The following is an 18,506-nucleotide window of genomic DNA, read 5'->3' as shown; positions in this document are numbered from 1 at the left end:
GCGGACGCGTATACCTGTGAAGTAATACGCGTCCCCTCGCGGGGCTCGCTGCGGTCGCCACGCTTTATATTCTCAACTCCACGCCGACGTGGATAGTAGGGGAATGAAAAGGTCAGAGGACGTGCACCGCCGCCCCTCGCGGGCTCGCCACGCTTCGGGTTCACGTCAATCGTGGGGTGACGACGGGGCCATATACAATGTGAAATGGGTCATATTGGCCCATTTCACATTGGTTCCTATGTGAGATGGACTTAATCAAGTCCATCTCATCTTGTGCCATTATAATGGCACAAGACCGACGCGATGCTCCCGATTTCAATGTTAAAAATTATTTTAACATTGAAGCCTATGGGGAAATCGCGGGCATCGCGTCGGTCGCGTCTGGGGCAATGTTAATGGCCGCGACCGACGCGTTGCCCGCGATTTAGCGTTTGACGGCTAATTGGACCTGATTTCAACGGAAATCGGGTCCATCGCGGGCATCGTGTACCTTAACTTTAAGGTACACAATGCCCGCGATTGTGGCCGTAGTAAGAAACAAGTACCGAAATGAAGGTTACTGCATTCACCTATACCGATCCTGTAATGGTCACATTACTTTGCAACCCCTATCATTATTAATACATTGTTCGCTTAATTTTTACTAATTTTACCAGAGGCCTTTCTGCTGTGATTGGCAGGCCTATTTATGCTGTCTGTACTCTGTTGGCGCTATATAAATGTATTTCATTTAATGTACAGACTAAGTTGCGTTTAGGCATATAATTACCTAGCATCCAGCCAATTAGATGTAGAATATCCGCTGGTGAGTCTGCTGTAAGCTATTCCGGTGACTTGTTCAACAGCGCAGATTTTTTTTTAAAATATATTTGTTAAAGTCATGCTGACTTATTTCACAGCTTTATATACTGAGCGTCTTCTTAGTCCAGTTATTTATATCTATGGAACAGTACTTCAGAAACACTGCACTCAACTAATGGAGGTGGCATTTTGTCACTTTGCAGAAAGAGGGAGCCAGAGAGCCATTAGACCCTAGACATCACATACACAGTGTTTACCTGCAGAACGCATGTAAATATAATGTATCATAGTTCTCATTCTCTGAATATCTCACTATTTCACCTGTATTAAGAAATAATGCGATGGGCTTGGGATATTTGTATGCATGATATGACCGTTCCACACTTGCTGTGAAACTTGCATTGCGAGCCGCTCCACCTGTTGCTCACTTATCAAGCACATCCCTGGTCCCTTCCCTGCACCTCGCATCTGCTTTTACCCCAGATGTAGCTGAGTATTTACATATTTTGTGTTACCTGGTAACTATCCGTCACCCACAATCTCCCTTTATCATAATCATGTGACACGCCTACCTCCTCCCTACCTTTCCCTCTTGCAACAGTCACTTACATTGAGAATCTGTCTCTCACCAGTCACCTGTGTTTAGATTAGAATTTCTCAGCAGTCTCTTGTATTTAACTGGTCTTACTACATGTTCTGCAGCTGTCTCTTGCAGCAGTCTCTAGCTTAATAGCCCATTTTCATGTAGTCTCCCTTTTGCAGCAGTCTATTCTCTCTCTCTCCCTTCTGAATTATGGAGGTACAGGCAGCCATTGTGTAGCTGTATTCTGTGCCCCTACCCTGCTGGGCGAGCCCCCTTCGCTCTACAGAATACTAATCTGCCTGATCTCACTTTCTGCTCCCCATGTTCTTCCCTTCTTCCTGTCTACTCTCCCAGAATAACAATTTCTTTCTGCACTTTCACACTTCCCATTCTCGCTGTAACCCCCTCTCTACCCTTCTCTGCAACCCCCCCCCCCCCATGCTCAGTCTTCTCTATCAAACACCCTCCCCCCCTGTTGCTCTCTCCCCCCCTCCTTCTCTGCTTCCACAGTCTTTTCCACTTAAGTGTCTGTGAATAAAACCCATGTCGCTCTTTACTCCACCTCCTGCCCCCCCTCCTCTGATTGAGAATTTACAGAGCTGTGCATTATACTGATATATAGGGGTCTCCTGTATAGACTACAGTGATGAGGAATTCGTACCTGTTCCCCTGCACATCTGCTATAGCCATCCAATCTGCCACCTGTTCCTGGATGTAGCAGCCAAACCTGTCTACTCTGCATAGACCTTATACTCAGTGAGGATTTTAACACTTTCATGCACAGGAGATAATCCATGGATGAGTTTGAAAGTAATGAGATTTAGGTTAAATTCCCACTTGGGATTTCTTTCTTGCGAACGGGTTCTACTAACCTGGGGCATTCAGGATGAGTTCCTATTATCTAAGTCTCTATTAAACCTCAGGTCCCCTGTGGTCCCTTGGATAGATAGGGCATTGTTATTCACCCCCCTCCGTCGGCTAACGCTGATTGCACAGGATGCTAGCAATGCCAGGAGTAGAGGAGCAAAGAGGGAAGGTGGTATGTGTGGTGCTAACTGAGAACACTCCTTAAAAACAGGACATGCTCAGCTGAAATACTCACTTCCCAGAACAGCTTTTGGCACCTGAAGTTCCCTGAGGATATTGGTATTGGTCTGAGGTCAACATGGAACTGGAGAAAGAAGTTCAGCCTCTACCTCCACGTTACCGGTTCCGGGATTTACTGATGGGGGACTGGCAGCAGGATGACAGGTAACACCGATGCACGTGGGGGAGTGAGAAGGAAAGAAAGTTATACTCATGCAATAAACATTTATTTCATACAGTTGGGGGGGGGGGGTGTTAAAAGTATTCAGAAAATTAGGAGTACCCCCATTGTAGCACTCACTCTTTAATAGAGATGACACATGTGCCCATATTTTAAAGATCAGATGTAGTATTCCACAGGTGAATAGTGTAATAGAGAGGAGCTGTATAATACACAGATGTTAAGGGATCTCCCCCCAGAGGTGTCTGCGCTGTGTACAGTGTAATAGAGAGGAGCTGTATAATACACAGATATTACCGGGATCTCCCCCAGAGGTGTCTGCGCTGTGTATAGTGTAATAGAGAGGAGGTGTATAATACACAGATATTACCGGGATCTCCCCCAGAGGTGTCTGCGCTGTGTACAGTGTAATAGAGAGGAGCTGTATAATACACAGTTATTACTGGGATCTCCCCCTAGAGGTGTCTGCGCTGTGTATAGTGTAATAGAGAGGAGCTGTATAATACACAGATATTACCAGGATCTCCTCCCAGAAGTGTCTGCGCTGTATATGGTGTAATAGAGAGGAGGTGTTAAACCAATATTACCGGGATCTTCCCCCATAGGTGTCTGCGCTGTGTATAGTGTAATAGAGAGGAGCTGTATAATACACAGATATGACCGGGATCTCCCCCCCAGAGGTGTCTGCGCTGTGTATAATGTAATAGGGGAGGTGTATAATACACAGATAATACCGGGATCTCCCCCCCAGAGGTGTCTGCGCTGTGTATAATGTAATAGGGGAGGTATATAATACACAGATATTACCGGGATTCCCCCCCCTCCCCCCCCAGAGGTGTCTGCGCTGTGTATATTGTAATAGAGAGGAGCTGTATAATACACAGATATTACCGGGATCTCCCCCAGAGGTGTCTGCGCTGTGTATAGTGTAATAGAGAGGAGCTGTATAATACACAGATATTACCTGGGATCTCCCCCAGAGGTGTCTGCGCTGTGTATAGTGTAATAGAGAGAGGAGGTATATAATACACAGATATTACCGGGATATCTTCCCAGAGGTGTCTGCACTATATATAGTGTAATAGAGAGGAGCTGTATAATACACAGATATTACCGGGATATCCCCCCAGAGGTGTCTGCGCTGTGTATAGTGTGATAGAGAGGAGCTGTATAATACACAGATATTACCTGGGATCTCCCCCAGAGGTGTCTGCGCTGTGTATAGTGTAATAGAGAGGAGTTGTATAATACACAGATATTACCTGGGATCTCCCCCAGAGGTGTCTGCGCTGTGTATAGTGTAATAGAGAGAGGAGGTATATAATACACAGATATTAACGGTATCTCTTCCCAGAGGTGTCTGTGCTGTGTATAGTGTAATAGAGAGGAGCTGTACAATACACCGATATTACCGGGATCTCCCCCCAGAGGTGTCTGCGCTGTGTATAGTGTAATAGAGAGGAGGTGTATAATACACAGATATTACCGGGATCTCCCCCCAGAGGTATCTGTGCTGTGTATAGTGTAATAGAGAGGAGTTGTATAATACACAGATATTACCTGGGATCTCCCCCAGAGGTGTCTGCGCTGTGTATAGTGTAATAGAGAGAGGAGGTATATAATACACAGATATTAACTGTATCTCTTCCCAGAGGTGTCTGCGCTGTGTATAGTGTAATAGAGAGGAGCTGTATAATACACAGATATTACCGGGATATCCCCCCAGAGGTGTCTGCGCTGTGTATAGTGTAATAGAGAGGAGGTGTATAATACACAGATATTACCGGAATCTCCCCCCAGAGGTGTCTGCACCGTGTATAGTGTAATAGAGAGGAGGTGTATAATACACAGATATTACCGAGATATCCCCCCCCAGAGGTGTCTGCGCTGTGTATAGTGTAATAGAGAGGAGTTGTATAATACACAGATATTACCTGGGATATCCCCCCCAGAGGTGTCTGCGCTGTGTAATAGAGAGGAGGTGTATAATACACAGATATTCCCGGGATCTCCCCCCAGAGGTGTCTGCGCTGTGTATAGTGTAATAGAGAGGAGGTGTATAATACACAGATATTCCCGGGATCTCCCCCCAGAGGTGTCTGCGCTGTGTATAGTGTAATAGAGAGGAGGTGTATAATACACAGATATTACCGGGATCTCCCCCAGAGGTGTCTGCGCTGTGTATAGTGTAATAGAGAGGAGGTGTATAATACACAGATATTACCGGGATCTCCCCCCAGAGGTGTCTGCGCTGTGTATAGTGTAATAGAGAGGAGCTGTATAATACACAGATATTCCCGGGATCTCCCCCCAGAGGTGTCTGCGCTGTGTATAGTGTAATAGAGAGGAGCTGTATAATACACAGGTATTACCGGGATCTCCCCCCAGAGGTGTCTGCGCTGTGTATAGTGTAATAGAGAGGAGGTGTATAATACACAGATATTACCGGGATCTCCCCCCAGAGGTGTCTGCGCTGTGTATAGTGTAATAGAGAGGAGCTGTATAATACACAGATATTCCCGGGATCTCCCCCCAGAGGTGTATGCACTGTGTAACCTCCTAACCTCTTTTGATCCTCCTATCCTGCCTCCGTTCCCCTCCGTTCCTACTTATCCTATTGTATTTCGTTCGTCCACCCACCTATTTTTGGTATGTTAACTCTTATGAGCAGGGCCCTCCTTCCTCACGTACTCACCCTACCTCATTACCTCACCTGTGCTCCTGTCCTGTTCTTCCCTTCCTCTACTTCATCTTCAGTCTCCTTGACAATTTTGACACCTACTTCTGAACTGATGCTGATTTTAGTTCTACCAGCTATACCCCTATTTATACTGTATCTTTCTACACACCCTGTACGTTACCTTGTAATTTGTTTTTTTTTGTTTGCTATGTACGGCGCTGCGGACACTTTGTGGCGCCTTATAAATAAACGTACTACTACTACTACTACTAGAGAGGAGCAGTATAATATAATCATTTTCCCATTGAGATCCCATGGATCTCAACTGTACTGCATGTTAGTAGGGGAAGGAACTCTGTATATCCTGTTTATATCTGGCAGACACCTTGTCCTGTACACATATCCGGAGCTTTGGAAAGATTATAAGAGCACGCTGTCCATTATCTGGCAGTGCTTAATCTGTTGATCTTAACTGAAAGCTTCGGAAATAAAACGGATATAATCTTGATTGATTTATTGTACAGGATCCATTCAGCCATCGTGCAGTAAAATCAATCCTCTGTCGCTGTGTTCCTTATAATGTTTAATTGGTTTAGTGGGTGGATTCTGGCCTTAAGGTGCCCACACACTAGAAAGATCTGCGATCATAAGATGTGCGGCAGTGGTGGAACTTGTGAGTGGTTGGCCCAGGTGCAAAAATATAATTTAGGCCTCCCACCTCCAGTCCAACCCAAGTTCACAATATGCCACACAGCAGTGGTTGGCAGCAGTGGGCCCCTTAGTCCTTATGGGCCCCGGTGCAATGCACCTGCTGCACCAATGGTAGTTCCGCCTCTGATGTGCGCATAAATTAGCCTTCAAATCTTTTGCCTGTCCTGGACAAAAGATTTTAGGCAAGCGCACATCTTTACCAAAGATTTTTCTTAAGATCCTGTGTGCGGAATATTTAGTTAAATCTTCTGATCTTTCATGCAGCACGTAAGATCAGAAGATTTAGCAAAAGGTCCACAGGAGCGCGCATCGGACCGAAAACAGCCGATCTTTGTCCGATTATCGGTGAACATCGGACAATATATCGGCCGATTTATCGGAAATCGGCCAAAAAAATCGTTCTAGTGTGTGGGCAGCTTCAATGCAATATGGACAAGCAGCTGTAAAACAGGGCAATACTGTATAACCAGCAATGCATATCCTGCAGTAAGGTGTTCTTGACCAGTCCTTTGTCCTATCTTGTGTAAAGCTTATGCGTCTGATTTGTAAGGTTTTTTTTTTAACTACAGTATATACATATTAATAGTATCATTAACAATATTATCGTGCATATAGTGTGTAATGACTATATTGTTAATGAGGCACACTCCATTTCATGGTGAAAAAGAGGGCATGGCCTAACATTATACCACACACTGTAATGCCCATTGCACATTTTAGCGAACTTTGTAATACCCATTACACATAAATCCACAGCCACATGCCGTAATGCCAATTACACATAAGGCCCATAGCTGCCTACCCTTCTGCATTCTGCAGGAGACTCCCTGAAATAGAAGCAATCTCCCTCTTTCCCTCATTAGTCTAGCAATCTCCCTCATTTCACCTAGCCCAAATTTTTAGGGAAAAAAGGAATGAGAGATTTACATTGAATCACAAGCGCCATTTCCCAGCACTTTACCCAGTATAGTAGCATGACTGGGTGGAGCATGACACGCACCCTCAAAGGGGCTCTTTGCAAAATTCTATTACCAACTATAATCTCCCTGAAACTGGTTTTCAAAAGTAGGCAAGTATGATAAGGCCACACATGATGCCCATTACATACTATACATACATTACATACTATACATACCATACCGTAATTCCCATTACACATTTGACACATAAGTGCCACTTACCTACATGCTCATTGCTAGGAAATTAATTCTCGATGCCAAGGGGGACGGAAATAGGTCGTTGCCAAGGGGGACTGAAATAGCTTGTTGCCAAGGGGGACTGAAATAGCTTGTTGCCAAAGGGTACTAAAATAGCTAATTTCCATGGGGGACTGCATACCCTCCAACATGACCCATTCTATTAGGTACAAAATACTCTGTTCCTGGACTTACCTGCCAGTGGCAGTTACAGAGGTGGGGCTCCAGCACAGTCCAATATTCAAAGAGGGGGTAACATCAACTGTCAGTGAGTCCAGGACAGTGTTGCTTGGAGTGGCAGTAGGTGTGGCTCCCCTTTTTGAATATTTGACTGTGCTGCAGCCCCATCTGTGCAAGGGAAGTCCAGAAACAGAGCATTTTGTACCTAATGGAATGGGTCATGTTGCAGGGTATGGTTCTGACTGAAATAGCTTGTCGCCAAGGGGGACTAAAATAGCTTGTTGCCAAGGGGGACTGAAGCCCTCTCCCCTCAGAGCCTGTCCGCCGCTATTTTCAATTTTCGAGCAAGCCAAAAGGAGCTCACAGTAAAGCAGCCACCAATGCTGCTTCTGATTGGCTGCTGGGCCACATGCGCCTATTGGCTAGCGATCCAGTAGGAGCCTTTATTTTGAAATAGCTGCGGACAGCCGGGCACAGCAGGCTAGCTGGATGGGTGAGCAGAAGAGTGGGGGAGCTGGCGGCAGAGTTTGCGGTGCATGGCTTTAGTGCCCTGTGATCTGTTGGCGCCTTGTGCTCCGCCCTCTCCACACCCCTGCTCCCTGGGAGTTCTTTAGATGCGATAAATCAATGCAGGTGAGTTGATGGGAAATTACCACCTGTGTCACACTGATCAGACTGAGGCATACCTCCCAACATGACCCTCTCCAGGAGGGACAGAATATTCTATTCCTGAACTTCCCTCTTAATGATTGCCATCACCTGTGGTGAAACACCTTTTTTTACTACTTAACCTGTTCAGAAAAAGAGCCTTGTGTCCCTCCTGGAGAGGTTCAGGTTGGAAGGTATGCGGATGCAAAGACCAAGAAAGCCACAAGGTATGATCTGTGATCAGATGTGGAGCTGCCGCGGAACACAAGTGCAGGAAACGTATGCAAATTAAATTACTGAAGCCCTGGTACACAGGAAATGCACAGCGCAACTGTCCTATCCCATCTTCTCCCCTGGGCTTTGAGCTGCACAGTGTATTTGGAAGCTGAGAGGTAGGTAAAAGAAGCTGTCTGGCCACTCTGACTAATGAGGGTGTGCAGTAAGAGTGGCTGTGCTGCTGGATTGCTTCTTTTAATTGGGGAACACTCCATACCCCCCCACTATCCTACATTATGCCTGTGGCTTTGGCCAGTGCATTAGAAGCGCCCAGTGACCTACAGTATGTGAAGGCTGCAGGAAGATGAACGTTTGTCTGTCTGGCTCAAGTACAGTGCCATGTCATCATATCGCATCATTTGTTGTCTCCGCTGATATGATATCAGCTTCTCCTCTAATCTCGTGTTTCTTCCTTACCTTTTTTTTTTTAAATAATTTTCCTCTTTGTTACAATCTCTGCTCTTTTCGCTTCTTTACCAGCATTATGATTTTTTTCCCTTCCGGGACCAGGCCCTCTGCCCTTCCCTTCCTCTGCCCCAGCCCCTTTTTGACTGCGGGTTCGCCTCTGGCGCAGTAAGTCCCCACTCGCCAGTCTACAAGATGTGGGAGGCATGTCCATGATGCTAAATAAAGTTTCTTTCTACAAGTCATATTTGTCTACAATCCCCATACCACCCACATCTCTGCCCCCATATGGACTTGTGTCAGAGGCGCATACTAAGGGACTGCCAATAAGATGTTTATCGTGTAACAAACTGAGTTTGTTACATATTGAAATGGAAGCATTCTCTAAACCCTGAGCAGTGAGCCCTTAGCCCAGTGATGGCTAACCTTGACACGCCAGCTGTTGTTGAACTACACAACCCAGCATGCCCTGCATCAGTTTTAGCATGGGCAAATAGTAAAACTGTAGCAGGGCATGCTGGGATGTATAGTTCAACAACAGCTGGAGTGTCAAGGTTAACTATCACTGCCCTAGCCTCCTCTTTTTATCCACATCCATAAAAAAACATTCCCTTGCTCCGTTCCGTCTGTTCCTCCAGCATGTCAGGTTTTCTGAATTACTATACACACTATTGTAGCCGAATAGGGTCAGGGACCGTTCTCCTTTGATTCCTGTCAGGTGATCCTGAAAGCTGGCTCTGCTGGGTGGAATAAAATTTGACGTCTCTGTGCTACAATTTTAAAAACTCTTCTAGTTTTCAAGCCTGTATTTATATTTTTGTCCTATGTAATTAATGTGAGAAATGGCTTATTGTAATACTGTGTAACTGTAATTTGGGCAGGATTGTAGGGCATTTGTTTTATTTTATTTTTTTTTATAAAAATTACGTTTCTTTCAATAACCTATAATCCTTGAATAATCTTGAAGAGACAAAAGACCATAAATGTTGCAAATAATATATAATGTATTTTATACTGTGTGGAAAGTAGAAAAAAACTAACTATAACAAACGCCAAAACATTCGGCCTTATTGCTCAACTGCAAAGTGGTTAGCTGCCCTGTGTAAATCTGTGAGTGAATTGCAAAAATGTAGCAATTGGGTATCCTGTTGCACATCCATATACCAATTACTCACTGTCTAATGATTTTCCCACTATGGAAACATGACTCTGACCCTTCCACATCCCTGCAAAAGATGCAAGATGACTGAGGGTTGCACTGACATCAGACATCCTCCCTTAAAATGATTGGGCATGCCTACATTTTTCTGAAACTCACAGCCACATAGCAAAACTAATGCAAAGCATCCTGGGATGTGTAGTTCATTAACATCTGGAGGGCCGGTGTTGCCCTCACTTATACCCCTTTCACATTGCAGCTAATTACCGGGTACAAGCTGGTTTCTTGCCAGTTCGACCCGGTAATTAGTGTGATGTGAAAGGGGTTACCGGTTACAGCTAACCAGTAGCCACACAGCAATCTGAACCGGGTAAACCGGGTTCTTACCAGTTCGTCGCTGTGCAGTGTGAATGGGTTAAACGGGTCAAGCGACCCATTTCCCCTTCAAACTATGGAGGAGGCAACACTTGGCGCAGCGCCAGCTCTAAGCGCTGCCTCCTCCCCCGCCCCTGATGATGCTCCGCTGCCCCCCTGATGATGCCAGCGAACTGCTAATATTGCCGGTTCGCTGTTTCAATGTAAATTTACTAAGATGGGCGTTCTATTGAAGATAATTATTGATAGATATATTTCTGTCCCCAACTTACTTTCCCACCCATTATCATTCATTCTCTCATTTCAATTGTAAGATTTCACAAGCAGGGCCTTCCATCCTTAGGTCACTGGTACAACTATAATGTACATCATCATCATCATTGTTCAACCCACCCTTTTTCTCTATCCTTCTTCAGGGGCTCCAGACTTGCTTGCGCTGGTCTATGACCTGTTCTGTCCCCTTGCATAACTATTTTGCCCTTCAACATTTAGGGACAGATGCACTTAGCCATGGAGTGGCATATACTGTAGTAGAAAGAGAGAAACTACCAACCCATCAGCTGCTACATGTCATTTTTCAAAGAACCTGGAACACAGAAGCTATCTCTCTCTCCAATGTATTACTCTCTGAGGTTTAAAACCGATCCCTTAGCAGGCTCTGGGCCAGATTCTCTAAGCTTCAAAATGTTAAAATGTAGAGTGATAAACAAGACAGCCAATCAGCTCCTACCTGCCATGTCACAGGCTGTGTTTGAAAAATGTCAGACAGGAGCTGATTGGCTGGCTGTTTATCACTGTCCATTTTATCACTTTTGAAGCTTAGAGAATCTGGCCCTATGTATGAAACCTTGGACAAAGATAAAGTACCAACCAACCAGTTGCTAATTGCCATTTTTCAAACATAATTTACAACATGGCAGTTAGGAACTGAGTGGCTGGCCTTTTATTTCTTCTCAATTTATTACTCTCCAAGGCTTGGTAACTATCCTACAATGGGTGTTATTCTGGTTCACTCTTTCTGACAAATTCCTTCTTAGAAGGACAAAACCATGTGCACTGCAGGGGGACAGATGTAAAATGTGCAGATAGAATTAGTTTTGGGTGAGATATTTTGTTTCTGTGCAGGGTAAATACTGACTGCTTTATTTTTACACTGCAATATAGATCTCACTTTGAAGTAAAACCCCACCCAAATCTAATTCTCTCTGCACGAGTTATATCTGCCCCACCTGCAGAGCACATGGTTTTGTCCTTCTAAGAAGGAATGTGTCAGAAAGAGTGAACCAAAATAACCCCCAAAGTGAGATGTTCCATCCCACCTTGTACTGTGCTGCTAGTTGTGCTGTTCAGTGCTTTGTTGCTGTGTATTGTGCTGTGGAGTCTTGTAAGGACATCTGAGGTTCCGCAGTGGAGACGGGGAAGTCGTATGTTAATGTACATAATACGCCGACTGAGACATCTAAGAGTGTAGCTAAAATAAATATTTGCCACAATAGGATGGCAATAGCTTGGGATCACTGTAGGATAAGTTCATGGGAGTTGCAAGGACAGCAAATACTTCTTCCATAGCGGCAGCTGAACTTGCTCTGTGAGTCAGAGAGCAGGGACGTGCAGTATGAGAAGCGTGATCATAAATCCTACTGCCCGCATTAATATGAGGGCACGGTAATCCCCAAATGTATTATAAAAAGGCCACATAGCAGGAAGAATGTGTAAGAGTACATCTGTCCTATAACAGCAAATTGTCATCTCTTGTGCCAAGTGAGCAGAGTATTACCTGTTTAACCCCTTCACGACATTTGACGTATATATACGTCATGGCCGGGAAGTACTTCCCGACCGTTGACGTATATATACGTCATGGCTTAAAACTGTCACTGCGTCTAGAGACGCAGTGACAGAGGGACGATGTCTGCTGTCCCTGACAGCAGACATGTCCGTGCATGCCCAGGGGGGGCGGCGATCGCTGTGATTGGCTGTTCATTGTGAACAGCCATTCACATCGTTTTCTGTGTCACCGGCGAATAACGTTCGCCGGTGACACGGGATCGGAGGTGATTGGTGCTGTAAAGTACAGCACCAATCACCGCGGGGTGTAAGGGTGACACTAGTGTCACCCCACCTCACCCCTCCCGCCCCCAAAGGCCGTGATTGGTTCGTCGGACCGACGGACCAATCACAGCCATGGAGGGGGGTTTAAACTAACGGTGACTGCACTGCAGACGCCATTCCGGTCTGGAATAGCGTGCAGTGCGGTCACCGTGCCCAGCTGCCGCCTATACTGACCAGAACCCATCCAAAATACTTACCTGATCATTGATATTGCTTATGCTTGTGACATCTTGTGACATCCTGTGACATCTTGTGCTGCTGCGATTTATTAGATAGAGAGAGAGTTAGAGAGAGAGAGATAGAGAGAGATAGAGAGAGATAGAGAGGCCTAGTGCTATATTTTGTGCTGCTGCAGTGTGATAGAGCTATAGATAGAGAGATAGAGAGAGATAGAGAGAGATAGAGAGAGAGAGATAGAGAGAGAGATAGTGACAGATTGTGCTATATATTTTTTATATAACTGAAAGAGATAGAGAGAGATAGAGAGAGATAGAGAGGCCTAGTGCTATATTTTGTGCTGCTGCAGTGTGATAGAGCTATAGATAGATAGAGAGAGATAGAGAGAGATAGAGAGAGAGAGATAGAGAGATAGTGACAGATTGTGCTATATATTTTTTATATAACTGACTGCTGCCCCCCCTTTTGTGCTGATCAGTATAAATTAACTGATCAGCAACTTTTTGGGGGCGCAGGTTTTTTTTTATATATAGATATACCTGTCAGTGCTGCTGCTGCAGTGTCATAGAGTGATAGATAGTGAGAGATAGAGAGAGATAGTGACAGAGAGTGATAGAGAGTGCTAAATTTTGTGTCTGCTGCCCCCGCCTTTTGTGCTGATCACTATATCTGAGGTGATCAGCAACTTTTTAGGGGTGCAGAGGTTTTTTTTTTTATATATACCTGTCAGTACCACCAAAGGTTGTGCACCTGCTGCCCCTCACTGGTAATCAGTGTCGCATCACTGATCACCTTTTTTTATTTTTTGTGAGTGCTGTGGGGTCTTTTTTACATTTTTTTTTTACACACACTGTGATTTTGTGTGTGTCCTGTGGCCACTGTGCGCTGATCAGTGACGTACATCACTGATCAGCTTTTTCGGCACAGGGTTGATCTATTTTTTTTTTTTTTTTGGATCAAATTCCTGTTGCCTTTGAGCGCTGTTCAGTGACGGACGTTACTGACCAACATCTGTGCTCAATTTTTGGCGCAGGACCTTTTTTTTTTTTAACCCCTTCCATTTTTTTTTTTAACCCCTTCCATTTTTTTTTAACCCCTTCCATTTTTTTTTTTAACCCCTTCCATTTTTTTTTTTTGAACCCTTCAATTTTTTTATTTTTGTATTTTTTTTTTCTGCACTACATACATACACACTACACACTACATACCCCCCGGGTTGAAATAAAGTTTGTACCCCCCCCTACACTATACACGTGTTGAAACATTTCACTACCAGTAACACAAAAATATAAATGGCATCCCAAATGTCATCCCAAATGTCGTCCCAGTCATCCAGGAGAATGTATTCGGTGGAGGAGGCATATGCCATGCTTGCCTCTGACTCTGACACAGCCAGTGAGGCAAGCGGGGAATTTGAAGGATTTGTCTTAAGCTCCTCTTCCTCCTCTGATGATGAGGGACCCCCTCAAAGACGCCCCCGTAGAGCAGCTGAGACCCCCCCCCCCCCAATAATTGATCTCGTATGGACCCCACCACCAGACAATTTTGAGCCCCAGGTTCCTGAGTTTTTGGCCATCCCAGGAATCCAATTTGATTCAACAGGTCTCAGAGAAATTGACATTTTTAAATTATTTTTCTCTGATGATTTTATAAATTTAATGGTGGACCAAACTAATTTATATGCCCAGCAGTTTATTGCTCAAAACCCCACGTCATCATTTGCTAGGTGGACCCCTGTAGATGCAGTAGAGATGATGACGTTTTGGGGTCTGGTGTTACATATGGGCATAGTAAAAAAGCCACAAATTAGGCAATATTGGAGTACAGATGTTCTGTACAGCACCCCATTTCACCGTATGGCCATGCCCCGGGCTCGTTTTGAGGCAATCCATAAATTTATACATTACACCGATAATGCACAGTGCCCACCCAGAGATGATCCCACTTTTGACAGGCTATTCAAAGTCAGGCCGGTCATTGATCATTTCAGTGCCAAATTTGCAGAGCTATACATCCCTGATAAATGTATTAGTATCGACGAGTCCCTTATACATTTTAAAGGAAGGGTTAAATTCCGCCAGTACCTTCCCAGTAAGAGGGCAAGGTATGGCATAAAAATGTATAAGCTGTGTGAAAGCACCACAGGGTACACCCACAAGTTTAGGGTATATGAAGGGAAGGATTCAAGAATTGAACCACCAGAATGCCCCCCCTCCCTCGTAGGTGTTAGTGGAAAAATTGTCTGGGATTTAATGCACCCCTTCCTGGATAAGGGTTATCACCTCTATGTGGATAACTTTTACACCAGCATCCCCCTGTTTAAGGCCCTTGGTTCAAGAGGTACAGCAGCTTGCGGTACTGTGCGCAAGAACCAAAGAGGCCTCCCCAAAACGCACATTGCCCAAGTAATGAGAAGGGGTGAAAGCAGGGGAATATGCACCGAAAATTTGTTGTTGGTCAAATATAAGGACAAGAGGGATGTCCTTATACTGACAACAATTCATGGAGACAGTACCACCTCCATCCCTGTACGAGGTACCAGTACCCACACCTCAAAACCAAATTGTATCCTAGATTACAATAAGTACATGGGCGGAGTGGATCTTTCAGATCAGGTACTGAAGCCGTACAGTGCCCTGCGGAAAACAAATATCTGGTACAAGAAGCTGGCCGTGTATATCATCCAGATGGCACTGTATAACGCTTACGTGCTATTCCGTTCTACCGGCCAGAGGGGGACATTTATGCACTTTCAAGAGGAAGTCATAAAGAGCCTAACATTTGGGAATCAGCAGGCAGAGGGCCCCAGTACTTCTAGTACTGGCCCCCGTATTGTACCAGGGCAGCATTTTCCCAACGAAATCCCCTCCACTGCAAGAAAGGGCAGGACACAAAAAAGGTGCAAAGTTTGCTATAAAAAGGGAATAAGAAAGGAAACTATTTTCCACTGTGAAACTTGCCCCGACAAACCCGGCCTATGTATAAAGGAGTGTTTCAAAATATACCACACATCTATGGATTATTAGGTTCATCATTTCACCGTGCTTCGGGGGTCTTGCTAATGCCACATAGCACCCACCATTCATTCCACCAGAATCTGAGCTGCAAAAACCAAAAATCACTCCTTCCCTTCTGAGTCCTGCCATGCACCCAACTGGTATTTTTTGGTCACATGTGAGGCATTGCCGTACTCTGGAGAAATTGGGGCACAGATTTTGGGGTGCTTTGTCTCCTTCATTCCTTGTTAAAATGAAAAATTTTGAGCCAGAAGTACATTTTTGTGTAAAAAAATGTATTTTTTTCATTTTCACTGCCCAGTTGTACCAAAATTGATGAAACCCCTGGGGGTTTGAAATGTACACTATACCCCTAGATGAATTCCCTGAGGGGTGTAGTTTGCAAAATGGGGTCACTTGTGGGGGGGTTCCACTGTATTGGTAATGCAACATAGCACCCACCATTCATTCCACCAAAATCTGTGCTGCAAAATCCAAAAATCACTCCTTCCCTTCTGAGTCCTGCCATGCACCCAACTGGTATTTTTTGGTCACATGTGAGGCATTGCCGTACTCGGGAGAAATGGGGGCACAGATTTTGGGGTGCTTTGTCTCCTTCATTCCTTGTGAAAATGAAAAATTTTGAGCCAGAAGTACATTTTTGTGTAAAAAAATGTATTTTTTTCATTTTCACTGCCCAGTTGTACCAAAATTGATGAAACCCCTGGGGGTTTGAAATGTACACTATACCCCTAGATGAATTCCCTGAGGGGTGTAGTTTGCAAAATGGGGTCACTTGTGGGGGGGTTCCACTGTATTGGTAATGCAACATAGCACCCACCATTCATTCCACCAAAATCTGTGCTGCAAAATCCAAAAATCACTCCTTCCCTTCTGAGTCCTGCCATGCACCCAACTGGTATTTTTTGGTCACATGTGAGGCATTGCAGTACTCTGGAGAAATGGGGGCACAGATTTTGGGGTGCTTTGTCTCCTTCATTCCTTGTGAAAATGAAAAATTTTGAGCCAGAAGTACATTTTTGTGTAAAAAAGTGTATTTTTTTCATTTTCACTGCCCAGTTGTACCAAAATTGATGAAACCCCTGGGGGTTTGAAATGTACACTATACCCCTAGATGAATTCCCTGAGGGGTGTAGTTTGCAAAATGGGGTCACTTGTGGGGGGGTTCCACTGTATTGGTAATGCAACATAGCACCCACCATTCATTCCACCAAAATCTGTGCTGCAAAATCCAAAAATCACTCCTTCCCTTCTGAGTCCTGCCATGCACCCAACTGGTATTTTTTGGTCACATGTGAGGCATTGCCGTACTCGGGAGAAATTGGGGCACAGATTTTGGGGTGCTTTGTCTCCTTCATTCCTTGTGAAAATGAAAAATTTTGAGCCAGAACTGCATGTTTGTGTAAAAAAATGTAATTTTCCATTTTCACATCCCAGTTGTACCAAAATTGGTGAAACCCCTGGGGGTTTGAAATGTACACTATACCCCTAGATGAATTCCCTGAGGGGTGTACTTTGCAAAATGGGGTGACTTGTGGGGGGGTTCCACTGTATTGGTGCTTTGGGAGTCTTGCTAATGCAACATAGCACCCACCATTCATTCAACCAAAATCTTTGCTGCAAAATCCAAAAATCACTCCTTCCCTTCTGAGTCCTGCCATGCACCCAACTGGTATTTTTTGGTCACATGTGAGGCATTGCCGTACTCGGGAGAAATTGGGGCACAGATTTTGGGGTGCTTTGTCTCCTTCATTCCTTGTGAAAATGAAAAATTTTGAGCCAGAACTGCATGTTTGTGTAAAAAAATGTAATTTTCCATTTTCACATCCCAGTTGTACCAAAATTGGTGAAACCCCTGGGGGTTTGAAATGTACACTATACCCCTAGATGAATTCCCTGAGGGGTGTACTTTGCAAAATGGGGTGACTTGTGGGGGGGTTCCACTGTATTGGTGCTTTGGGAGTCTTGCTAATGCAACATAGCACCCACCATTCATTCCACCAAAATCTTTGCTGCAAAATCCAAAAATCACTCCTTCCCTTCTGAGTCCTGCCATGCACCCAACTGGTATTTTTTGGTCACATGTGAGGCATTGCCGTACTCGGGAGAAATTGGGGCACAGATTTTAGGGTGCTTTGTCTCCTTCATTCCTTGTGAAAATGAAAAATTTTGAGCCAGAACTGCATGTTTGTGTAAAAAAATGTAATTTTCCATTTTCACATCCCAGTTGTACCAAAATTGGTGAAGCCCCTGGGGGTTTGAAATGTACACTATACCCCTAGATGAATTCCCTGAGGGGTGTACTTTGCAAAATGGGGTGACTTGTGGGGGGGTTCCACTGTATTGGTGCTTTGGGAGTCTTGCTAATGCAACATAGCACCCACCATTCATTCCACCAAAATCTTTGCTGCAAAATCCAAAAATCACTCCTTCCCTTCTGAGTCCTGCCATGCACCCAACTGGTATTTTTTGGTCACATGTGAGGCATTGCCGTACTCGGGAGAAATTGGGGCACAGATTTTGGGGTGCTTTGTCTCCTTCATTCCTTGTGAAAATGAAAAATTTTGAGCCAGAACTGCATGTTTGTGTAAAAAAATGTAATTTTCCATTTTCACATCCCAGTTGTACCAAAATTGGTGAAACCCCTGGGGGTTTGAAATGTACACTATACCCCTAGATGAATTCCCTGAGGGGTGTACTTTGCAAAATGGGGTGACTTGTGGGGGGGTTCCACTGTATTGGTGCTTTGGGAGTCTTGCTAATGCAACATAGCACCCACCATTCATTCCACCAAAATCTTTGCTGCAAAATCCAAAAATCACTCCTTCCCTTCTGAGTCCTGCCATGCACCCAACTGGTATTTTTTGGTCACATGTGAGGCATTGCCGTACTCGGGAGAAATTGGGGCACAGATTTTGG

At 44.7% G+C, this 18,506-nt stretch overlaps 1 protein-coding gene across 3 annotated transcripts in view; it reads left to right on the top strand.

Annotated features, from left to right (window-relative positions):
• Window positions 1–1,920: 1,920 nt before the first annotated feature.
• LOC146075674 (potassium channel subfamily T member 2-like) overlaps window positions 1,921–18,506 on the top strand; it is a 138,062-nt gene continuing 121,476 nt past the window's right edge. The window contains exon 1 of one of the 3 annotated variants that reach the window (XR_014473611.1): window positions 1,921–2,635. Coding sequence is in view for 2 of the 3 variants with exons in the window: in XM_083185137.1 (XP_083041263.1) it covers window positions 2,550–2,635 (86 nt within the window). In the remaining variant the exon portion in view is untranslated. The remainder of the gene's footprint in view (window positions 2,636–18,506) is intronic. The other 2 variants (XM_083185137.1, XM_083185136.1) reach the window with 2 other exon arrangements.

Source organism: Crinia signifera, chromosome 4, assembly GCF_055691185.1.
Source record: "Crinia signifera chromosome 4, ASM5569118v1, whole genome shotgun sequence".
NCBI classification, from domain to species: domain Eukaryota; kingdom Metazoa; phylum Chordata; class Amphibia; order Anura; family Myobatrachidae; genus Crinia; species Crinia signifera.
Note: the sequence above shows the minus strand (reverse complement) of the source record. Positions and strands in the feature narration are given on the sequence as shown.